We start from the raw sequence: 25767 nt of genomic DNA on the forward strand, positions 1-25767 counted from the left end.
TGGCTGTATCAGTTTACATTCCCACCAACAGTGCAAGAGTGTTCCCTTTTCTCCACACCCTCTCCAGCATTTATTGTTTGTAGACTTTTTGATGATGGCCATTCTGACCGGTGTGAGGTGATATCTCATTGTAGTTTTGATTTGCATTTCTCTAATAATGAGCGATGTTGAGCATCTTTTCATGTATTTGTTAGTTATCTGTATGTCTTCTTTGGAGAAATGTCTATTTACGTCTTTCTCCCACTTTTTGATTGGGTGGGTTGTTCTTCTGGCATTGTGTTGTATGAGCTGCTTGTGTATTTTGGAAATTAATCCTTTTTCAGTTGTTTCATTTGCTATTATTTTCTCCCATTTTGAGGGTTGTCTTTTCACCTTGCTTATAGTTTCCTTTGCTGGGTAAAAGCCTTTACGTTTAATCAGGTCCCACTTGTTTACTTTTGTTTTTATTTCCATTACTCTAGGAGGTGGATCATAGAGGAGCTTGCTTTGATTTATGTCATTGACTGTTCTGCCTATGTTTTCCTCTAAGAGTTTTATAGTTTCTAGTCTTACACTTAGGTCTTTAATCCATTTTGAGTTTATCTTTGTATATGGTGTGAGGAAGTGTTCTAATTTCATTCTTTTACATGTAGCTGTCCAGTTTTCCCAGCACCATTTATTGAAGAGGCTGTCTTTGCCCCATTGTGTATTCTTGCCTCCTTTCTCAAAACTAAGGTACCCATAGGAGCATGGGTTTATTTATGGGCTTTCTATCTTGTTCCATTGGTCTATATTTCTGTTTTTATGCCAGTACTATACTGTCTTGATGACTGTAGTTTTGTAGTATAATCTGAGGTCAGGAATGTTGATTCCTCTAGCTCCATTCTTCTTTTTCAAGACTGCTTTGGCTATTTGGGGTCTTTTGTGTTTCCACATAAAATTTTTTGTTCTAGTTCTGTGAAAAATGTTGGTAAATTGATAGGGATCACATTGAATCTGTAGTTTGGATTTGGTAGTATAGTCATTTTCACAGCATTGATTTTTCCTACCCAGGAACATGGAATATCTCTCCATCTGTTTATGTCATCTTTGATTTCTTTCATTAGTGTCTTATAATTTTCTGTGTACAGTTCTTTTGTCTCCTTAGGTAAGTTTATTTGTAGATATTTAATTCTTTTTGTTGCAATGGTGAATGGGATTGATTCCTTAATTTCTCTTTATGATTTTTCATTGTTGGTGTATAGAAATGCAAGTGATTTCTGTGTATTGATTTTATATCCTGCAACTTTGCTAAATTCACTAACTAGCTCTAGTAATTTTCTGATCCTATCTTTAGGGTTTTCTATGTGCAGTATCATGTCATCTGCAAACAGTGAGAGCTTTACTTCTTCTTTTCTGATCTGGATCCCTTTTATTTCTTTTTCTTCTCTGATTGCTGTAGCTAGGACTTCCAGAACTATGTTGAATAGCAGTGGTGAAAGTGGACACCCTGTGTTGTTCCTGATCTTAGGGGGAATGATTTCAGTTTTTCATTATTGAGAATAATGTTTGCTGTAGGCTTATCATATATATGGCCTTTAGTATGTTGAGGTAGGTTCCTTCTATGCCCATTATTTGAAGAGTTTTAATCATAAATGGGTGATGAATTTTGTCAAAGGTTTATTCTGCATCTTTTGAGATTATCATATGTTTTTTAATCTTTCAGTTTATTAATATGGTATATCACATTGATTGATTTGCATATATTGAAGAATCCTTGCATCCCTGGAATAAACTTAACTTGATCATGGTGTATCAGCTGTTTGATGTGTTGCTTAATTCTGTTTGCTAAAATTTTCTTGAGGATATCTGCATTTATATTCATCAGTGATATTTGCCTGTAGTTTCCTTTTTTTGTGTTGTCTTTGTCTGGTTTTGGTATCAGGGTGATGGTGGCCTCGTAGAATGAGTTTGGAAGTGTTCCTTCCTCTGCAATTTTTTGAAGGAGTTTTAGAAGGCTAGGCATTAGCTCTTCTTTAAATATTTGATAGAATTCTCCTCTGAAGCCATCTGGTCCTAGGCTTTTGTTTTCTGGGAAATTTTTGATTATAGCTTCAATTTCAGTGCTTGTAATTGGGTTGTTCATAACCTCTATTTCTTCCTGGTTCAGTCTTGGAAGATTGAACTTTTCTAAGAATCTGCCCATTTCTTCCAGATTATCCATTTTATTGCCATATAGTTGTTCACAATAGTCTCTTATAATCTTTTGTATTTCTGCATTGTCTGTTGTAATTTCTCCTTTTTCATTTCTAATTTTGTTGATTTGATTCTTTTCTCTTTTGTTCTTGATGAATCTGGCTAAAGGTTTGTCAATTTTGTTTCTCTTCTCAAAGAACCAGCTTTTAGTTTTATTAAACTTTACTATTGTTTCTTTCACTTCTTTTTCATTTACTTCTGCTCAGATCTTTATGATTTATTTCCTTCTACTGATTTTGTTGTTGTTGTTGTTTTTCCAGTTGTTTTAAGTGTAAAGTTAGGTTGTCTTTTCAATGTTTTTCTTATTTTTTGAGGTAGGATTGTATTGCTATAAACTTCCCTCTTAGAACTGCTTTTGCTACATCCCGTAGGTTTTGAGTTGTCATGTTTTCATTGTCATTTGTTTCTAAAATTTTTTTAACTTCCCTTTTGACTTCTTCAGTAACCTGTTGGTTATTTAGAAACATGTTTTAATCTCCATGGGTTTGTGTTTCTTACAGTTTTTTTCTTGTAATTGATATCTAATCTCATAGCACTGTGGTCAGAGAAGATGCTTGATACGATTTCAATTTTCTTAAATTTACTGAGGTTTGATTTGTGACTCAAGATGTGATCTATCCTGGAGAGTGTTCCATGTGCACTTGAGAAGAAAGTGTATTCTTCTGCATTTGGATGGAATGTCCTGAAGATGTCAATGAGATCCATCTCCTCTAATGTATCATTTAAGACTTGTCTTTCCTTATTAATTTTCTGTTTTGATGATATGTCCATTGGTGTGAGTGGGGTGTTCAGAGTCTCCTACTATTATTGTGTTACTGTCAGTTTCTCCTTTTATGTCTGTTAGTGATTGTCTTATGTATTGAGGTGCTCCTATGTTGGGTGCATAGATATTTACAGTTATGTCTTCCTCTTGGATTGATCCCTTGATCATTATGTAGTGTCCTTCCTTATCTCTTGTAATCTTTATTTTAAGGTCTATTTTGTCTGATATGAGGATTGCTACTCCAGCTGTCTTTTGCTTCCCATTTGCATGGACTATATTTTTCCATCCTCTCACTTTCAGTCTATATGTGTCTTTAGGTCTGAAGTGGATTTCTTGTAGACAGCATGTATATGGGTCTTGTTTTTGTATCCATTCAGCCAGTATCTGTATTTTGGTTAGAGCATTTAGTCCATTTACATTTAAAGAAATTATTGATATATACATTCCTACTGCCATTGTCTTAATTGTTTGGGGTTGATTTTGTAGATCTTTTTCCTTCTCTTGTATTTCTTGAGTATATAAGTCCCTTTAATATTTGTTGTAAAGCTGGTTTGGTGGTACTGAATTCTCTTAACTTTTGCTTGTTTGAAAAGCTTTTTATTTCTCCAACAATTTTTGAATGAGATCCTTGCCAGGTATAGTAATCTTGGTTGTAGATTTTTCTCTTTCAGTACTTTAAATATATCCTGCCTTTCCCTTCGGGCCTGCAGAGTTTCTGCTGAAAGTGTATAGGGTTTCTGTTAAGCGAATGGGGTTTCCCTTGTATGTTACTTGTTGCTTTTCTCTTGCTGCTTTTAATATTCTTTGTGTGTTTAGTCTTTGTTAGTTTGATTAGTATGTGTCTTGGCCTGTTTCTCCTTGTGTTTATCCTGTATGGGACTCTTTGTGCCTCTTGGACTTGATTATTTCCTTTTCCATGTTGGGGAAATTTTCAACTATATAATTTCTTCAAAAACTTTCTCATACCCTTTCTTTTTCTCTTCTTCTTCTGGGACCCCTATAATTTGAATGTTGGTGCATTTGGTATTGTCCCAGAAGTCTCTGAGACTATTCTCAGTTCTTTTCATTCTTTTTACTTTATTCTGCTCTTCAGAAGTTATTTCCACCATTTTATCTTCAGCTCACTGATTCATTATTCTGCTTCAGATACTCTATTGATTCCTTCTAGAGTATTTTTAATTTCAGTAATTGCGTTGTCTCTGTATGTTTATTCTTTAATTCTTCTACATCTTTGTTAATTGATTCTTGCATTTTCTTCATTTTGTTTTCAAGGTTTTTGATCATCTTTATTATCATTATTATTCTGAATTCTTTTTCAAGTAGTTTGCCTATTTCATCTTCATGTATTTGGACTTCTGTGTTTCTAGTTTGTCCTTTCTTTTGTGTAGTATTTCTCTGCCTTTTCACTATTATTATTAATTTTTTTTTAAACTTACTGTATTTGAGGTCTCCTTTTCCCAGGCTTCAAGGTTGAATTCTTTCTTCCTTTTGGTTTGTGCCCTCCCAAGGGTGGTCCAGTGGTTTGTGTAAGCTTCATATAGGGTGAGATTTGTGCTGGGTTTTTTTGTTTGTTTTTTCTCTGATGGGCAAGGCTGAGTGAGTTGGTAATCTTGTCTGCTGGTGATTAAGTTTGTATTTTTGTTTTGTTTGTTGTTTAGATGAGGCGTCCTGCACGGGGTGCTATGGTTGGAGGATGCTGGGTCTTGTATTCAAGTGGTTTCCTTTGTGTGACTTCTCACTATTTGATACTTCCTAGGGTTAGTTCTCTGGTAGTCTAGGATCTTGGAGTCAGTGCTCCCACTCCAAAGGCTCAGGGCTTGATTTCTCCAAACTAGTTCTGAAATAATGGAACATGGAAGAATGCTGTCATCATTTGGGATTCAGTGGTTTATGGCAGGTCTGGGCGGTTGGAAACCACCAAGTGGGACTGGAGGAAGGCAGATTTGGTTGCAGCTCTTTCCAGATGCATTCCAGGTAAACAGGTGTGTGTTGGGGCTGAATAGTGAAGGGCCATGCTGGGACATCGCGATCCAATTCTTTCTTCCTGGCTTTATCCCAGAGTTTACAAATACCCCATGCAGCACACGCCACCTGACTCTGGAGGATTCTGGAGCAGGGGGTGTGCAACTGCACTTACGTGATCCAGCTCTGGGCTGGCGGCTGTGTCTAACAGTTCTTTTAGGAGAGGATTTTAGGACCAGATTATCTTTTGTCTATTATTTATCTATTATTATTATAAAGCTATATGACTGTTATAACTATTATGAAAAATTTCCTTTGACTTCTTTTCCCTAAAATACTCAGTTAAACATTTAATGCTTATGCCCTATGTTAAGCATTATTGGGGGGGGTACCAGAAAAACTTTCAATTTGGTTTTTATAGATTTTATAAAACAGATTTTATATATATGTATACACACACACACACACCAGGTAGAAGGCCTGGCAAGTTTGTGAAGTTCTGCCATTGGGAACAGGTGACCTGGACCTGTCTTGTCACTGTCAGGCTGAAATATATACATATATATTTATATATAGTATATATACACAAATACATAGACACACACACTCAATTGGCTATAACTAAGGGCCAATAAGAGTGAAAGATCAGATTGTATAAGCCCGAATATTTGCTCATTGTTCCTAAAACCAAAATCTTACAGTTTGTCTCACTCTGCCCTCTACGTTTATTTTAGTATTTTCTAGTTATAAAAACTGGCAGTCTTTGGAGCTTCTTTCAAGGACTATTCCCCCAATCCTGGTGGCACCTCTGCACCTACAAGCTACCCCTTCTGGCTTCTCAAACCTTATCCCCACCTTCAGTATTCTGCCTAGGCTTGTCTTTTACCTGTTTAAAAATTCAGGATAGCAGATTTAGGCAATGTAGAAGAATACATTTTGAAGGACCTTTCCCCCAAATAATCTTTATTTTCAACACATTCCTGTAAGGAATACATATTTTTGGGTGGGAATAGGGAGACTTAACTGTGCCAATTAAATCATAATACCTATGAAATCACCTATTCCTCTAGGTTTATGCTAGTCCTCACAAGGACCAAATCAGAGAAAAAAAAGACTTCTACCTTTTGGAGGCACACCATTAATATCTACTTTGACAGTTCATTTTATGGTTGATACTTACAGCTTTTAGAATAAATCCAAGATGAATAGAAAATTCTACTTTTTATTTTTTTTTTTACAGCTCCCTCATTTGTGAGTTCAGATGTGATTTCTATCAACCATATCTGTGAAAATATACTTACCACCAAAAGTAATAATTCTAGCCAGTTCCAAATACTTTTGAAATAGGCAAATTTAAATTCTTTCAGTTTTTTGATTTCTTGTATTGTGAAGACAATAATAAAAATACAAAATATGATTTCACAGGAAGCAATAAAATAATCATAGAAGCTAACGTATCTGAGGAGCTTCACAGAGTAAAACTGCCATGAAGTAAGTATTCCTCCAGTTGCAGGGAATTCTGCCACCAATCTGTAAAATGAGGTTTGTGAAAGTAACTGCATTTCAAGAATTTATATTTCAGTACCTAACTCGATTGAAATTTCCAGTCAGTGATGTTGTATACTTTAATAGTTATTTTGTACAAAATATGTTTTCTCAGGGTAACAGGCTCAAAAAATTCTTGTGGATTTACTTCTTTTTTAATGCTCCACTTTTTTTTTTTTGGTGTTCTGAAAATTTACAGTGGTCAAAGACCAGTGTAAATGAGAAAGAAAGAAAGATGTGACGTTACATTCATTTTACTCTATGTTTTGATTGCTCATTCATAACTGGGCTGCTAATTTATCCCCACAGAATGAGGGGTGATGTTCAAGAACATGCTGTACTGTTAGTTACTGTTATTATTCAGGGCTCCCCAAATATTTAAGAGGAGGGAAATACACTCTCCCCCTTTAGCTTATCAGAGATACTTCTTGCTTCTAAATCTCAAGATAACATACTATACTAAAGCCAATGTTTTCTTTTTAACTTTAGGCATTGGATTTTGGATGCAAAGGTCTATATACAAGTAGAAGTATAAAAATTACTTCAGTACCAAATATAAAAAGATTTTTAGGTAATTCCCTGTATTCCTAGTTTTTTCCATAACTGCAGGTAATTAAGAATTGGCAGTAATTCAAGGAACCCGGGATCTTTATCACAAATTCATAATGTAATTATTCCTACCTGAAGGTGTTAGCAAATCTTATTGGTACAGGAATAAGGTGCTGTCCCCCTCAACCCCAAAAATACCTCACCAAAATCAAGAACAAAACATCCAGTTAACAAATAGAAAACAGGAATTTTTTTCACCTTGCATATAGTCAGTGTACAAATTTGAGCAAGTGAGTGAAGTGAAAGAAACTTAGTATTTTGACCTGAAGTGTAGACTAGTAAACAAAAAGCAAAAAATGATGAGCATTTAGTTTGCCAGATATGTGTACAAAAGGAAAATAAGTGGATAAGGTCATAGTGTAAGCAATATGCTCCCATACAACTATTGATTATACTACCAGTTAAAAGTTTCAAAATCTGCTGAAATTTCTAAAAAACATTTTAAAAGATAAATAAAATAAGCATGAAACCTAGAGACAGAAAATATGGACTTAATGTAGTATTACAAGGAGTTCTTCGTATGACTGTAAGCCAATTACCCCATTGTTTCTATTCTTATTTAGGACATTGGAGTGATTTGTATTCTTTACTTTATCCCTACCAGGACTATTGGGAAAGGTGAATACTGTTGGTAAGAAGGGGATTCCCTGAAAGAAAATACTATAACATGCTGCTGACAGTAATTCATTTGCTTTCATTTTATACATTTTAAAGGCTGTGACCATCTTTCACCATCACTGTTGCACAAGGGCCAAGTTCCCCAGTCAGAGTAAAGGCTGATTCCATATTCCATTCAGAAGAAAAATGTAAAACTCAAGAGAAAAAAGTGGCTTACTGACTTCATTATCCTATTCCTTATTATCATTATCCTATTCCTCCTTTCTAACAGAACCTTAATTGTATCAGGCATTCACCCATTCCCAGATGGCTTAGAAGCCAATTCAGTCCCCAGGCAGATTCAATCACAGTAATGGTATTTGCTTTGCCAGTCCTCAGGCCTAAGCCAAATAGTATGGTCCGGGTTAGGCGGATTATCTAAGATAATCAGACCTACAGAAATAATTTTTTTCTCTTCGGCTGTTTCCTCCTCCTCCTCGTGAGAGGGGATGTCTCTCATTCTTTTCTTGGGTCCAACGGGTTAGCCCTGGCATGTTATTCTCATGCAATAGCAGGAGTGCGAGAGAGCAAGTTTTAATGTACAAACCCCTTTCAAATTTCTGCTTGTATCATGCGTGTGTGCATGCTAAATCACTTCAGTTGTATCAAACTCTTTGTGACCGTATGGACTGTAGCCTGCCAGGTTCCTCTGTCCATGGGATTCTCCAGGCAAGGATACTGGAGTGGGTTGCTATGCCTTCCTCCAGCAGATCTTCCCGACCCAGGGATCAAGCCCATGTCTCTTATATCTCCTGCATTGGCAGGCGGGTTCTTTACCACTAGTGCCACCTGGGAAGCCCTTGCTTTTGTCATATATGCTGACATTCCATTGACCAAAGAAAGTCAAATGGTTGAGTCTAGTATCTAGTTCTGGGGTATTTCACCCTGCCCTGGGTGACAGGGTACTACAAGTTTACATGGCAAAGATGTGAAGAATTGGGGCCATTTGCAAATCACTGTCGGCTATAATCATGTCTAGGATGTTGGCTGCTGTTATATATTGTTTGAATCTTAAATTGTTCATTCTTGAGACAAAAATTAATAACTTAATAAAGAAGCTTATTGTGAAAGGAAATCAACAGATTTGAATGATCTGATTTAAAGGAAGAAATCGTTAGGGCTAAATCTTAGATTTGTTCAGCTGCAGAATGACAAGAAATAAGGCTATATATTCTTAAGTAATATAAAACTAACCTACTGTATGTAATTCTTCATGTTCTGCAATATATCCTGAAAGAGTAAAACAATGAATATGATATTGCTTTTTCTTCATCATTATTGGAGGAACTACATTATATTTATATTGGAACTTATGATTTTAATCTCAGTACAAACATGCACAAACTGGAAACTCTAATGAGGGCTCTGGATGCCTTTTAAATTCAATATACTAAGAGGTCTTGAGTCACTCACCTGATAATGCAGAATAGATTTACATTAGCATTGTATACTGAAAAATCAATAAAAATAACTCGAGTCCCTCTTGTGATCCAGCTGTTCATTCGGAGGTTAATGAACTTGTTTAGGGTTTCAGATTTTGATTTTGATAAAGTGAAAATATACCCCCCATTTTGGTAAACACCAACAAATCCCCAGTGCCAAGGGGAGTTCGTACGAGGAGAAGAGTACTTCCATCTGTTAGACATAAAAAGAATAATGGAGAGATGAGAAAGCTTGTCCGAGAATAAGATTTTAAGTTAACTTTTGGTTCAAAAGTAGTTTAAAAAAAGTAGTACTAAGTTCATAAGCATTACAGTAATTTTGAAGCAAGGTGGTGAGTTAAGGATTAAGCCAAAAGAATTAAGGTTGCATATGTTTTCATTTTTTAGTGCTTATTGTGGACAATACAAGTGCTATGAGAAAAAAACATTTTAATCCGTTGCCTCAGGGAACTTGAAATCTATAATACGATGATGAATTTTTTTGGTTAACATGTCCTTGTTGTCTTCAGTCTTTGAGGAGGACAAGAATATCCAGGGTTTTAATTCAGAAATGTCTGTCTCAGTGTGGGGAAAAAGATGCTTTACAGTTTGTCTTCTAACAATCATATACCATTTACAAATGTCCAATAAATAAAAACTTTATTACAATGTCTGTGTTGCTATATAGGTATCTTATTTTAATGAAAGTACACAAAGTACAATCTATATAAGTAAATTTTGTTTCCATTCTTTCTACTTTTAACTTAGTTGTGTGTGTGTGCTATGTGTGTTCAGTTGTGTCCAACTCTGTGACCCTTTGGACTATAGCCCGTCAGGCTCCTCTGTCCATGAGATTCTCTAGGCAAGAATACTGGATTGGGTTGCCATTTCCTCCTCCAGGGTTATCTTCCTGTCTCAGGGATTGAACCTGTGTCTCCTGTGTTTCCTACATTGCAGGCAGATTCTTTACCCCCTGAGCAGTTCAGGAAGCCCAGCGAACTTAGTGATGGGATATCAAAAAATTAAGCTTTGATTCTTCATTTCAGTTCCTATTTAGTCTCCCCAAAAAGATTTGAACAATTATCCAAAGATGCTCTGCTTAAACTTGTTTTCCTATTAGTAATACCATGTTTGCTTTCACCAGAGAAGATAAAAATGATTACACTAAGAAAAAATACTATTTAATGAAAATTCCATAGTTGTATGTTTGCACGTTTTCCACATGATTGTTAAAATGAAACAAGAATGTTTGTTATGCTAACCCTCTCCTACTTCCAATTTTTAATACTAGTTTTAATTAATGAATGTTACATTTTAGAAAGAAATTGATTCGTATTTTGGTTGTTAGGAAATGACACATATTAAAAGTCTAAATCCATGTTAATTTTGGAATGTAAATTATTTGTAGTTGTTATAATTTGGAATGTTAGAATACCTAACAGATTAGTCTTGAGACCAAATTAAAATGTGTAATTAAATAATTGACTTCTCATTTTTTATTGAAAGGGAAATAGTGTGTAGTACTATTATAGCAGTATAATATTTAAGAGAATGTGTCACCATACTTAAGAACTTACATACAAAACAAGAGAATTATACAAGCACATTGTGGCCCTCAAGAACACCCAAAACTCATACAAAGAGAAAATAAGTTAACAAATCCACAAAGCAATGATCAGTCCTAGGGATACTGGGGAAGCTACTTAAGAAGGGAAATGTAGTTACTGTATTTATATTTATATAAATATAAAATAAATATTGACTAATGATTAACAAAAATTATGGTATAACCATAGGCTAAGAGGAATAGGAAGTTGGTTGGAGGAGGGAGTGGTATAAGAAGGATATATGACACACATTTTCTGTGACACAGACGATAGATATACAAAACTCTATGCATACTACATATAGTATGCATATAGTTTTATATATGTATAAAATAGTATACATATAGTATGTATATACAAAACTATATGCATACTACATACTACAGTAGCATATGCATACTATTTAGAAATATGAAGTATATATAAGAAGAAACAACTAAAAGCAGTTGCTTGTGGAATGGAAATTATAAGCAGGAAAGTGTGGACCTTTGTAAATGTTTACATCACTTTGATAAATATCAAATTCTAAAAAAGATACTTTGCCTTTATGATTTCATATGACCTTAAATGCAATGATACCAGCACCTTCCATGTTAAGGGTAGGTAGTGTCAGTGGCATTGGCAGTGGCATTTTCAATATAAAGTGTAGACATGAGTCTACTAGTACTAACCACAGCCACTTTGGAGAACAATGGCCAAAATATCTTTGGCAGGGATCATCCGATGCAGTGTCTGTAAACCTAACTGCCCCTTTTCGAGATGCTGTGCTGTGCTGAGTCGCTCAGTTCTGTCCGATTCTTTGCAATGTCATGGACTGTAACCTGTCAGGCTCCTCTATCCATGGGAAAAGTACTGGAGTGGGTTGCCATGCCCTCCTCCAGGGGATCTTCCCAACCCAGGGATTGAACTGGGTCTCCTGCATTGCAGGTGGATTCTTTACCAGCTGAGCCATTAGGGGAGCCCAAGAAAACTGGAGTGGGTAGCCTATCCCTTCTCCAGTAGATCTGCCTGACCCAGGAATTGAACCAGGGTCTGCTGCACTGCAGGGGGATTCTTTACCAGCTGAGCTACCAGGGAAGCCCTACTGGCAACAATACAAGATATCACTGAAGTAAGCCAGAGAGTGAGAAAGCAGCAGAGTACTTCAGAGACACTCCCTAGGAATCCCAAAAAGCATTTGGGATGTGTATGAGAGCATCTTGCCAGAGCCAGAGAAGCTGATTGAGTATTATAAAAGCAAAAATGGGCACTTTGCCTTGTGTTCAATATGAGTTCCAGAAAAACATCTATTTCTGCTTTATTGACTATGCCAAAGCCTTTGACTGTGTGGATCACAATAAACTGTGGACAATTCTGAAAGAGATGGGAATACCAGACTACCTGACCTGCCTCTTGAGAAACCTGTATGCAGGTCAGGAAGCAACAGTTAGAACTGGACATGGAACAACAGACTGGTTCCAAACAGGAAAAGGAGTACGTCAAAGCTGTATATTGTCACCCTGCTTATTTAACTTATATGCAGAGTACATCATGAGAAACGCTGGGCTAGAGGAAGCCCAAGCTGGAATCAAGACTGTCAGGAGAAATATCAATAATCTCAGATATGCAGATGACATCACCCTTATGGCAGAAAGTGAAGAAGAACTAAAGAGCCTCTTGATGAAAGTGAAAGAGGAGAGTGAAAAAGTTGGCTTAAAGCTCAACATTCAGAAAACTAAGATCATGGCATCCGGTCCCATCACTTCATGGGAAATAGATGGGGAAACAGTGAAAACAGTGTCACTTTATTTTTCTGGGCTCCAAAATCACTGCAGATGGTGATTGCAGCCATGAAATTAAAAGAGGCTTACTCCTTAGAAGGAAAGTTATGACCAACCTAGATAGCATATTAAAAAGCAGAGACGTTACTTTGCCAACAAAAGGTCCATCTAGTCAAGGCTATGGTTTTTCCAGTGGTCATGTATGGATCCGAGAGTTGGACTGTGAAGAAAGCTGAGCGCCAAAGAATTGATGCTTTTGAACTGTGGTGTTGGAGAAGACTCTTGAGAGTCCCTTGGACTGCAAGGAGATCCAACCAGTCCATCCTAAAGGAGATCAGTCCTGAGTGTTCATTGGAAGGACTGATGTTGAAGCTGAAACTCCAGTACTTTGGCCACCTGATGTGAAGAGCTGACTCACTGGAAAAGACCCTGATACTGGGAAAGATTCAGGGCAGGAGGAGAAGGGGACGACAGAGGATGAGATGGTTGGATGGCATCACCGACTCGATGGACATGGTTTGGGTGGACTCCGGAGTTGGTGATGAACAGGGAGGCCTGGAATGCTGCGGTTCGTGGGGTTGCAAAGAGTCAGACACGACTGAGCGACTGAACTGAAGTGAACACTTCATCTACCACAGCTACGGGGGAAAAACCCACTTTGTATCCTATGGTAAACAAAAAATTAACAGGTTTACTCTTCCTTTTCTCAACACTGCATCTCTGAGTCTTCCTTTGATACTATTATTGAAAGAGTTTCCTTACCTGCCATCTCTCTTGGTATCATTTAGAAAATAAATATATTTTCACAGTTGTTTGAAGATACAATGCTAAGTGCTACAAAAGTTATGTGTAATTTTACAGTACTTACTCAGTATGCTGTTTAAGGCCAAAATCAGCCGTATCTTCATTTTTAGAAGTGTATTTGTCATAACATTCATCCATCAAAGACCGAAAGAATGAATGGACCTTGCATGTGCCATTGCGGACTTTTAGTTGACGGACTCTGGGGAGTCCTAAAAGTATGTTCTCATAGTAGATGCGACTGCTGTTCTTTAAATCATACAGATTCTCATTATTGTACCATGAGTCCCAGTACAGACCATCCAAAAGGGGTCCTTCCATAAACTTCATATAGAAAAATACATGTTATGGGAAAAATATTTTCATATCAACTGTGAACACAATCTACATTCATAATGTTATCCATAAGAATATAAAAATCAGTGATTTTGAGGACAAGTATGAAAATTATTAGCCAAGCCACCATTAATAATGGTAATGGTAGATGATGTTGATTATAATGAAGATGGTTAACATTTACTGAGTACTTTCTATGTACTGTTCTAAGCACTTAACAAGTATTAACTCATTTCTATAACCTTTCTTCTCTGAGGGGTATACTGAAAACCCTTTGCCACAACATGGGCAAAGAATTTATTGGCAATTCAAGGAATTATTAACAATAATTTTCACCATATACAATTTTAAAGTTGTAAGAACTATATCACACTGAGAACACAGGTTCTCAATAAACACTGGTTGATTATAATAGTTTGAAGAAGTGACATTTATTTTTATTCATTCCGTCAATAAATATCAAAGTCCCTATGATGTGTGCCAAAGGCTTTTTTATGCAATACCTAAAACTATTTCATCCAATCACACCTTACCTTCCAAAAGTCAGTTATGCTGCGAATAGACTTAAAGTTGGTTCTTTCTTCACCAGCTACAGATGTGTCCAAAAATAGAGATGACATAACTTTGTTTAAGTAATACATATGTGGGTTTACCATCCCAAAAGTCACTAAGGAAAAGAATTTTTTACTTTAAAATTTATGTTAAAAGAACTCAAGTTTTTATCAGGATAAAAATGTACTTGTAATTTGTTCCTAATTTTGTTTTGAAAATTCAATTTTATTTTGCTAACTATAAAAGCAACAATAAAAAAACTAAAATATAAAAATACAAAACAGGAAGAACTTTCCTTTAACCCACTACTTAAGAGTTAGGTTTGGCATATATTCTTCAGATTTTTCTAAATGCATACACAGTATAGAGAAGACAACTTTAGTTTTACAAAACTGAGACTACATTTTACATACTATCATGCAAATTGGCTTTTTTTCCAACACTGGGAGTATGCAACACAATATAGTGAGTAGTTAAGGATATGAACTTTAAAATCAAACAGAATGGTTTGAGTCCCACCATAGGGATATTTCTAACATTTTGAGAAGTGAGATAGTTCATGTGGAACACTTAAAACTATGTTTTGGCACACGATAAGATTGAAAAGAACATTAACTAGTATTCTTTCTCACTCTTTCTAGGGTAGGTGGGTAGGTTTTAGATCAGTGAAAGTGTTAGTCACTCAGTTGTGTCCAACTCTTTGCCATCCCATGGACTATTAGATCAGGATATGGACTAAATATGTCTTTCTTTTTTGCTATAAGACCTTTATTTTTAGTAATAATACATCTTCCAACATTATTCCATGGCAAACATGAACCCGTGCCATTCTTTAATGTTGCACATTATGTCATTATATACACCAAAATATTTTAAAAATCCTCTGTTGGAGATTTGTTTCCCATTCTTCCTAATTATAAAAAGGTGTTTTCTTTTTAAATCCCTGAATAATGTGATTGAGTGATTTTAAATATTTTCCATTCCCCAAATGTTCTGTAATAAGCATTTAAAAACTAATCTAAAATAACTTATGAGATGGTTAAAGCTGTTTTTTAATCAATATCTGACTCAAGCTCACTCCCACATACCAATTAATTAGTTAACTGATAAATACCGGCTTGGCCAAAAAGTTTGTATGGGTTTTTCCATATCATCTTACAGAAAAACGTGAATGAACTTTTTTGCCAGCCCAATAACTGCCATACCAACATAAGTCCAGCTTACATCTACTGTATACTGGGTCCTATAAAGACAAAATGCTCTTTAATACTGATCATGCTATTAACTCACAGATAGGAGGAATGTAGGTTGAGATGTTTTCCTGGTCCTCCCTAAAGATTTGCACTGATTTCTATCTCCTGTAACTCAGAACTAGCATATTTTACTATTAACTGTGTAACATGCTAGGGAAAAGATCAAAGTAGACATCAAGACTAACTTCTTAGGCCTTATTTGTTGTCTGACCCATTTGTAGTCTGACTAGGGTGAAGCTGATGTATCTGTATGGCTCTAAAAGAAATCAAGAATTGGCAACTCAAGGGAATAATTATATTCAAGATAGAATTGCCAATAGGAGTAATTGACTCAACCAAAGTTGAGTACGAAAGCTTTTTATTACATCTGTGACTTAAACTTGTGCCCCTTAAGAAATATGGACATAGTGTTGATCTAAATGAATTTAAAGTGTTTAAAATGTGTCAGAAATCCCTTGCATTCCTATACACTAATAATGAGAAAATAGAAAGAGAAATTAAGGAAACAATTCCATTCACCATTGCAATGAAAAGAATAAAATACTTAGGAATATATCTACCTAAAGGAACTAAAGGCCTATATATAGAAAACTATAAAACACTGGTGAAAGAAATCAAAGAGGACACTAATAGATGGAGAAATATACCATGTTCATGGATCGAAAGAATCAGTCTAGTGAAAATGAGTATACTACCCAAAGCAATTTATAGATTCAATGCAATCCCTATCAAGCTACCAACGGTATTCTTCACAGAGCTAGAACAAATAATTTCACAATTTGTATGGAAATACAAAAAACCTCGAATAGGCAAAGCTATCTTGAGAAAGAAGAATGGAACTGGAGGAATCAACCTGCCTGACTTCAGGCTCTACTACAAAGCCACAGTCATCAAGACAGTATGGTACTGGCACAAAGACAGAAATATAGATCAATGGAACAAAATAGAAAGCCCAGAGATAAATCCATGCACATATGGACACCTTATCTTTGACAAAGGAGGCAAGAATATACAATGGACGAAAGACAATCTCTTTAACAAGTGGTGCTGGGAAAACTGGTCAACCACTTGTAAAAGAATGAAACTAGAGCACTTTCTAACACCATACACAAAAATAAACTCAAAATGGATTAAAGATCTAAACATAAGAACAGAAACTATAAAACTCCTAGAGGAGAACATAGGCAAAACACTCTCCGACATACATCACAGCAGGATCCTCTATGACCCACCTCCCAGAATATTGGAAATAAAAGCAAAAATAAACAAATGGGGCCTAATTAAACTTAAAAGCTTCTGCACAACAAAGGAAACTATAAGCAAGGTGAAAAGACAGCCTTCAGAATGGGAGAAAATAATAGCAAATGAAGCAACAGACAAACAACTAATCTCAAAAATATACAAACAACTCCTACAGCTCAATTCCAGAAAAATAAATGACCCAATCAAAAAATGGGCCAAAGAACTAAATAGACATTTCTCCAAAGAAGACATACAGATGGTTAACAAACACATGAAAAGATGCTCAACATCACTCATTATCAGAGAAATGCAAATCAGAACCACTATTAGGTACCATTTCACGCCAGTCAGAATGGCTGCGATCCAAAAGTCTACAAGCAATAAATGCTGGAGAGGGTGTGGAGAAAAGGGAACCCTCTTACACTGTTGGTAGGAATGCAAACTAGTACAGCCACTATGGAGAACAGTGTGGAGATTCCTTAAAAAACTGGAAATAGAACTGCCTTATGATCCAGCAATCCCACTGCTGGGCATACACACTGAGGAAACCAGAAGGGAAAGAGACACATGTACCCCAATGTTCATCGCAGCACTGTTTATAATAGTCAGGACATGGAGGCAACCTAGATGTCCATCAGCAGATGAATGGATAAGAAAGCTGTAGTACATATACACAATGGAGTATTACTCAGCCATTAAAAAGAATACATTTGAATCAGTTCTAATGAGGTGGATGAAACTGGAGCCTATTATACAGAGTGAAGTAAGCCAGAAAGAAAAACACCAATACAGTATACTAACCCATATATATGGAATTTAGAAAGATGGTAACAATAACCCTATATACAAGACAGCAGAAGAGACACTGATGTATAGAACAGTCTTTTGCACTTTGTGACAGAGGGAGAGGGTGGGATGATTTGGGAGAATGGCATTGAAATACATATAATATCATATATGAAACGAGTCGCCAGTCCAGGTTCGATGCAGGATACAGGATGCTTGGGGCTGGTGCACTGGGACGACCCAGAGGGATGGTATGAGGAGGGAGGAGGGTTCAGGATGGGGAACACATATATACCTGTGGCAGATTCATTTTGATATATGGCAAAACCAATACAATATTGTAAAGTTAAATTAAAAAAAAATATAAATGGGGAAAAAAAATAAAATGTGTCACTATGTTTTGAGAGGTTTCAGTAGTCTGAAAGCCTTTTTTTTTTTTTTAAATAAAACCCATGTTTTATTTTTCATCTGCAGATAACTTTAGTTCAGTGTCTTCATCTACATCTGTGTACTTACATATACATAAGTTTATTAAAAAAATAGAGTACAGTAACAACTCCTGAAGTGTGGTTCTAATTTCTACGTCCTCTCTGTAACGCAGTTTATGTTTCGGAGTTCCTGTGAGACATAAAACAAAAATGTTCCTTAATTTATAATGTATGTAAATCATAGGGATGGAAAAGCACAGGCAATTTTAGCTGTTTACACTGTGAAGGAAAGCTCCAATAGCTTCTGGTTATGTTTTTACTCTCACTTTATGAAGAAGGAATAATTAGTAAATTTTCCCATGGTGATAGTGGGCAATCATTTTATGACTGTTCATAATGAATTTTATAACCCGGATGTTTCCTCACCAGTCTTATTTTAAACTGAAAAAGCAAAATACAAACCAAACAAAATCCCCTCATCTGTCCCTAATCCTTTTTTGCCATCCGTCAACACTGCTTTGGGATGGCTGGCTCCTGTTAGAGGAGGAAAAAGGACTCTGCCTGGGATTCTGCTAAGGTCACTACTCCTTCGATCAACAAAGGCCTTCTAAGGCTGGCTCAGCGAAGGCCAATGTACAGCAAGTGGCTGCACCCAGATCCAGCTTCGTGCAAGGGCAAGGGGTGAGATGTCTCCTAGAGGCTTCACTTTTCCTGTCACACACAATGAGCCTCTCCGATTCTCAAGAAGAAGCTATGAAGGGTAACCGATCTGGAGATTATATCTCTCATCAGAAATCATGCGGGGTTACAAACTTTCTTGCAGGGTATTTCGAATTGCCAGTTCCGCCCTGCCCCACCCTAGGAGCGCCCCTCACCGCCCAGATGCCACCGGGAAGCCTCAGCCATTGCGGACTTGGACCACGACGCCCGTTTCGCCTTCCTAGGCCTTCAGAGCCTGCGCGATACTCTTGTGCACGTGCGCCCTTAGCTTGTGTGCCTGAGAGTCCTCTGACAACGCGCGCATGCGGGGCTTGAAGATGCGAATGCGCGTGCGCACTGAGGGCTGCGTGGAAGGGCTTGGCATGAGGTATGATGCCGGCCTACGCATGGCGGCGTTTGTCTCCTGTCTGTTGTCGATTTCTAAGGCAAACTTGGCGTTAGGCCTGGGCATAATCATAAAAGTCGTAGTAACTAATTATAATGGGCTACTTTTTCTTGACTATTTAATATCTGCTGGCTTGTTTAGTCTTCATACTGCCCCTTCCTGAAAGGTAGGTGTTTTGTCCTCGTATAGAGTTGAAGAGACTGAGGAGAGTAAATTACTACCAAAGTCGCATTGGGGCAAGGTTTGCTCAACGCCAACGCCCGAATTGTAACGGAGACCTCTGTCCGCCTCTGCAGCTTTCAGCAACCGATACTTCCTAATTGAGAGCTGTTGCTAAAAATAGCTTCCACCCCGCTTTCCACCCAATATGGTTGAAGAGAACGTTGAAATATATATATTGGGGGAAAAAAAATCTGTTTAGCAGTGATGATGTAAAAGAGTAGGCCGAAACAGTAGTTCTTGGGAGCCCAGACTCATATCTGACACAGAAGCTTTGCAAAATGACATTTGTAAACTAGCTATAGATAGAAAACAAATTTGACTGTAAATTAAGGCATCCACAAGCCCGCCAGAATGTGAGACTGGAGGGGATTCTCACGTTGGTGAAAACGAAAATAAAAAGGAATAAACTGAAAAGCCCCAGGTTAGCCAGCTGAGAAACCCGTCAAGCTGTTTTGAAAGTAAGAAGTAAAGCCACTTTTTGTTATTCCTCTGGAAGAGATATAGAATAATGTTGATAAATGCTGTTTCATGTCAGGTAAAAAGGAAAACTAGGCCACACAGCAGCAGGGGTCAAAGACTATCAATGATAAAAGGAATAGGAGAGGTCTAGCAGAGGGCCAGCAGCCAGTGGAGTAGAGACCCGAGAAAAAGAGGGCTACTGGCCTAACTTAAAGATATACAGGATTTGCTCTTTCCTGTACTGGGACTCTCAGGCTGGAAAAATTATGTTTTCTAAAGTAATAGGTTATCTGAACTAGAAATGGAGGAGGAAACCCCCCTCCCATGTAAGTATTCAAATTTACATGAACTATAAGAATTAGGCAGAGGACTGCAGACTATTTTTAATCCATTGAGCTCAGTAATCTTGAAAAATTAGAAACCTATTTGGTTAAAACAAAACCACAATTTCAGGAGAGATAATATGCTTTAAGTTATTGTGATTGCCTTTGAGGTGCAAACATAAAAAGTCTAGTTTTGTATCAGGAGGAATAAACTGAGCTGGGAGCTTCACCAAGATAAACTGTTCTAGGATATAGTGTTGTTGCCCTTCTGGAGCTTGTTATTCACAGGTTTTGCTGAGTGTCATAAACCAGAAGTTTTATCTTAAAGATCTAGACTTTTGTGAAGAGGAGACAGTCTGTTTTAAATATTTGAAATTTTATTCTGTTTTGACATAAAACTAAGGAACACTCAGATAATCTATACCATGTTAGTATTCCCATCAGAAAAAACAGATAAAACAGTATTTAGAAAGCAGTATCAGTAAATCTTATTAAGCATTAGATGTGTTTAAAATGTTGATATTAATTTATAACCTGTAGGTGTGTGTATGACTTAAATGTTAAAATCTCACATTTGTCAAAGATCTTCTACAATTACAAATCCAGATTTTCTGTAGGCTTCACAAACCAGAGAGGTAAATAAATGTGCAGGAATCAAAGGATAAATGTATTATAAATATATATTAGTTGTATTACCTAATTAAAGCCATAATCTGTTAATACAGCTATGGATTTATTTCAAAAATTTAATTGAATATATTATTGATAGTGTAGTTGTTGTGTTTTCCAATGTTGGTAGAGTGGTTAAAGTTCTTCACTTTCATAGAGTCCAGATTGAGCTGCCAGCCGCTGAAACTCTCCTTCAGGGTTAAAAGCTTGTTTCACATTCAGACCTTTCCCGTTAAGTGCTAAATATTTGCTGAAAGTTGGTCGGACACGTAACTGTTTAGGAGCTGGAAGAGTTTGGTTTGGACGGGCTGAAATAGATCAAATAAAAGTTAATTTAGAAAACTTGTTCTAAACACATGGGTCGCACTAGGTAGTCATTATGAGACAGGAAAAGAAAAAATAGAAAACTGACTATGTATGAGAAGAATCCCTCAGATTTTATACTATGCTGGAATTTGTGTTTCTTACTAAATCTCAGTTAAGTTCTTTGTAACACTTGGCATAGCACTTTATAAGAGCGTGACATACCTGTAACATCTAATCTTGTGTTACATGTGGTCACTCCAGCTTCATTAACTGCAGACACAGTATACCATCCAGCATCTTTCTTGTTTACATCTTTTATCAATAAAGTAACTCTTCCAGAGTTATCATGATATAAACTGGAAAGAGATAATTACAAGTTGAAAGTAAAGGAATTAGTTTTTCTGTGAGAATTTACTTATGATGTCTCTGACCTACAGAGTCAGACTAGCAAGAAGAAAAAAAAGCATTTGGAAATTCTGAGTCTGTAGCCAGTCATTGCATAACTACTGCTTTTCTTGAATTAAACATCCGCCTCATCTTGTTTGTATCATCTATTTCCTTGGGTAATCTTCTTTTATTGTTAGTAAAAAGGTAAATCCTAGCCTACTTTAACTGCTAAATTTCTGATTAGTGCAATCTAGCTTAGTGAGGCTTATCATATTTCTATATATTTTTAAAGATTGAAGTATAGTTGATTTACAATATTGTGTTAGTTTCATTTATATATATATTTTTAAAATTAGACAAATTGACGTCACAAATGCATGCCATTTATAATGCATTTCAAAGGATAACTGGATTCACCCAAGCACACTGTAGTTAGTGTAACTAACTCTCAAAATACTTATCCTACCTTATTCGATCAGTGTTGAATTGTACCATTTCATTATTTCTTTTCCAGAAAAGCTTTGGTGGAGGTACAGCCGAGATCTGGCATTCTAGCTTCACTGATTCTCCCTCAAACACTTTTTTACTCTGTGGTTTGTAGATGAACATTGGTGCTCTTCTGTGTTCTTTTGCTACATATTAATAAAAAAATTCATGTATTTGAAATATTATAAAAATATTAATGAAAAAGTATTGTGAAGTTTGTATGCTGATATAAAAGTTTTAGAAAGTACTAACAACAGAAATGGAAGGTTTATGTTTCAGCTTTAGTTAAAATAATATGCAATTCTGTTGTATATTGTGATACTGTTTATAATTCTAAAACAGTAATGTAATGATGACTTTATAATCATGTTTCATTTGAAGAATTTAAGTTACATTGTCATATCATCTTACCTATTGGGAGACTGAGTGGTGGAAAGAGAACCAACAACTTGGGTCCAAATTCTGTTTGCCCCACCAGCCATGCGCATTGGGGAAAATTTTGTTTAGTTTTTCTGAGACTAAATTTTATTTATTATAAAGTGATACCCAAGTAATAGTGACTGCTGTGCCCACACCAAACCAAATTATGTGAGAATCAGTTGCGGTTATGAATGAAGAAGCACTTTGTAAACTATAAAATAATATACAAATGCCAGTAATTATTATGTCTTTACTTTTCTTCAAATACCTGAGGGAAAAGAGTAATTGGTACTATAATACTATAACTCTAGCTTTTCTGAAGGAGAAATGAGGAGATTGGATGAATGCCAGCTGAAGTCTTTTTCAGCTCTAACATTATAGTATTTTTGGAGCTATTGGCATAGAAAGGTTTTGCCCAAAGCATAATCCCTTGGATTCTGTGTGTGGTATGTATGTGTTTAAAATTCCTAGATCACTAGTTTTTCCCTTAGTCTGAGGTCCCTTATTATATCATAGAATAATCTTACAGCTTTTTCATTCATCTGGATAGAATACAAATTCAGGATTGCCCATCCTTTAACTTGGTCAAGCTTTTATACAATAAACAGTGAATTATAGCAAAATATCTCTGATGCAGTATATCTTAAGTCATTTCAAATGTGACATATTTAAAGCAGTTAACTTGTAATATTTTAAAACAGGGCATTAGTTTTATGAAAACTACTAAAAACAAATTTGAGACATGGGTTTTATTCTACTTTTTTTCTAAAGCAAGTCAGCTTATTTTTGTCATAATTAAAGACTAGTTTCTGGTAAAAAGTGCATAGCCTAAGGCTAAAAGTTAACATTTACTCTTCAATTTTAAACTATGTGTGATTATAACAACCTGTGAAAATGTGAATCAGATTGATTATTTTAGACTATAGACCAGAAATATGATTAGATTAAAAATTTTCATTTTAATGTTTGATCTACAAATACTGTACATCTAAAAATGTAACTAGAGTATACTGCCTTCTTTGGTCTTTCTGAAATGTTACCTTATTTCTCTTCCAGAAAAGCTTTAGGGGTAGATCTGTCATTCTAGTTTCTTTGAGTTTCCCTCAACCTCTGCCCACTGTGGCTTTTACATAAAAATTGATGTTCTACTAGATTCTGTAGTATAGACATGAACCTTAAATGTAAAGTCTTTTTCAACAGTTTCTTTTTTGATTTGACATGTTTTTAAGGAGCTCTCTGGTATCTCTCTGAAAGCTTACCCAGGACGTCCAGTTGCACAGTAAAGGTGGCTTCTCCTGCTCTGTTCTTGGCAACACATGCATAAGCCCCTGCATCTGAAGCTCTGACCACTTCAAAGATGAGTGAATGAAAACCCTTCTCAGACACTATCATTTTGTGAAAATCATCTGATTGAACTGGTCGTCCATTTAGATACCATGACACATCAGGAGCTGGTAGTCCACTCACCTAGAAAGGAAAATACAAGATGATAGAATTTTAAATTACAGATCACTGGATCCCCTTTGTCCATTTATGAATTTTAACAATTCAGTATCTGAGTGGGTTTGTGATTAAAAATGCAAAGTACGATCTTAAAAGATATTTTCTTTCAATAATTTTTAACAAAGTAGTAAAAATGATAATCCTTGAAATTAATATAGTATTTTCAGACTATCTCAAACCACATCTAGCTCTTTCATATACAACCTCAGGCCCCTTAAGATCTCTTAATTACTATATTAAGGACATTAATTTATGTTATATTGATTTCCACAAGGAATATGGAAGTCATATGGATTTTCTGGATAATGGCAAGTGCAAATGAAGTCCTAAAAACACATATATATGAATCTTGCTAATCTAATTAGTAACCTTTCCAAAATAGAGTGTTCTTGAGCTATAGTTCTGGTGTATGAATGACATTTTTTAAGTGTTTTCATATAAGCCTTAACAGTCAAATCTGTACACTGAATTTCACTCATAAGGAATCTGGAAAAATATTTTATGAAGAAAAAGTTCTCCAAAATGATGATAATAAAAATGTACGCCTTTCTAATAAGTTATTTTAGCCTGAAGAATTAATTCTTCCAGGCCAAGAGAGGGCAGGGTAGCTTGAATTTCTTGAAGAGGCATTTTACTTAGGAAATCCTATTGTTATGAAAGCTTCACTTATACAGGGTATTAGGTGTTCGGCACTGTTGTAAGTACCTTATACCTATTTACTCAGTTTATCTTCAAATAGCTTTATGACATTGGTACAATTTTTATTCCCATTTTACAGGGAAAACAAAAGGGTAGTGATATTAAATGATTTGTCTCAGGTTACACAGCTGGAAAATGGCAGGGCCAGGATTCGAACCCAGGTAAACTTATGTATAGTGTTCTTATCCACTATACGTATTACTTGGGCTTCCTTGGTGGCTCAGACAGTAAAAAATCTGCTTGCAATGCTGGAGACTTAGGTTCGATCCCTGGGTCAGGAAGATCCCCTGGAGAAGGGAATGGCTACGCACTCTAGTATTCTCGCCTGAAGAATTCCATGGACAGAGGAACCTGCTGGGTTACAGTCCATGGGGTGGCAAAGAGTCGGACACGATTGAGTGACTAACTCACACACGTACATACATACATACTACATACTACTTCTCAGGCTGTGTAGAAAGCTATGAAGAGGAGGAGACATTTTTCAGAATACTATCCCATTGTTTAATTTTTCTCCAATATTTTTGAACTTTTTTCTTACTTTGAAGTCCATTCTGCAGAATCTTCCTTCTTCAATTGACATGTTCTCTGGCACTTGAATGAAGCGAGGTGGGTAAAATTTCTCCTGGATTGCATCCTGATCATTCACGTCTCCTCTTGAAGATGATCTGCTTCTACAAAAACATTTTAATAATCATTGTGCAGAAGAATTGTCATTGCTCTTCCTTTCATGCAAATATGATTTAGCCATCACATTTGAAACCCCAGAGGCTATGCTGTTTGATCTGATAGTGTAGTAACAATGGAGAGAGGCTGCAGAGCTGTATTTATCTGTGGCATATTTGAGGACTGTTAGAAATGGTAGCAATTTAGAAACATCTGGGACAAATGATACGTCTTTGTTTCTTTTTTTCAGTGCCATGAATTGATGAAGAAACTAATCTATTAAAATGCATGGACAATTATAGTCACATGCAAAGACTGTATAATTAGGATTGGGTTTTCATTATGAGAAAGTTTAGTATGGAAACATGGTCCTGGCTTATTTGACCAAGACATTTAAAAAATTTCCTCTGAGACAGTTGTGATAATTAACAGATAAAATTTTTATTGTCATCTTGGACGTTAGAAAATTCACATTGTTCTTCTCTGTTGATTCCAAAGCAGTATAAACATTTTCTTTTTTATAGCCATATTTTTTATATGTGTGTTAGTTGCTCAGTCGTGTCTGACTCTGTGACCCCATGGACTG

General features: G+C 36.1%; 2 protein-coding genes across 9 annotated transcripts in view; both read right to left on the reverse strand.

Annotated features, from left to right (window-relative positions):
- PKD2L2 (polycystin 2 like 2, transient receptor potential cation channel) overlaps positions 1–20314 on the reverse strand; it is a 47004-nt gene extending 26690 nt beyond the window's left edge. For 2 of the 4 annotated variants that reach the window (XM_027546425.1, XM_027546421.1), the window contains exons 1-6: positions 18812–20314; positions 18025–18126; positions 14209–14342; positions 13407–13663; positions 9164–9385; positions 6241–6469 (exon numbers count right to left, since the gene is read on the reverse strand). In XM_027546425.1, the coding sequence (XP_027402226.1) occupies positions 6241–6469; positions 9164–9385; positions 13407–13663; positions 14209–14342; positions 18025–18126; positions 18812–18842 (975 nt within the window). In that variant the 5' untranslated portion in view covers positions 18843–20314. Of the gene's footprint in view, positions 1–5958; positions 5963–6236; positions 6470–9163; positions 9386–13406; positions 13664–14208; positions 14343–18024; positions 18127–18811 lie in introns of all 4 variants that reach the window. The other 2 variants (XM_027546423.1, XM_027546422.1) reach the window with 2 other exon arrangements.
- An 88-nt stretch (positions 20315–20402) lies between these two features.
- MYOT (myotilin) overlaps positions 20403–25767 on the reverse strand; it is a 64592-nt gene continuing 59227 nt past the window's right edge. For all 5 annotated transcript variants that reach the window (XM_027546416.1, XM_027546418.1, XM_027546417.1 and 2 more), the window contains 5 exons: positions 25057–25189; positions 23573–23780; positions 21874–22039; positions 21243–21376; positions 20403–21022 (listed from right to left, as the gene is read on the reverse strand). In XM_027546416.1, the coding sequence (XP_027402217.1) occupies positions 20850–21022; positions 21243–21376; positions 21874–22039; positions 23573–23780; positions 25057–25189 (814 nt within the window). In that variant the 3' untranslated portion in view covers positions 20403–20849. The remainder of the gene's footprint in view (positions 21023–21242; positions 21377–21873; positions 22040–23572; positions 23781–25056; positions 25190–25767) is intronic.

Source organism: Bos indicus x Bos taurus, chromosome 7 (assembly GCF_003369695.1).
Source record: "Bos indicus x Bos taurus breed Angus x Brahman F1 hybrid chromosome 7, Bos_hybrid_MaternalHap_v2.0, whole genome shotgun sequence".
Lineage (NCBI taxonomy): Eukaryota > Metazoa > Chordata > Mammalia > Artiodactyla > Bovidae > Bos > Bos indicus x Bos taurus.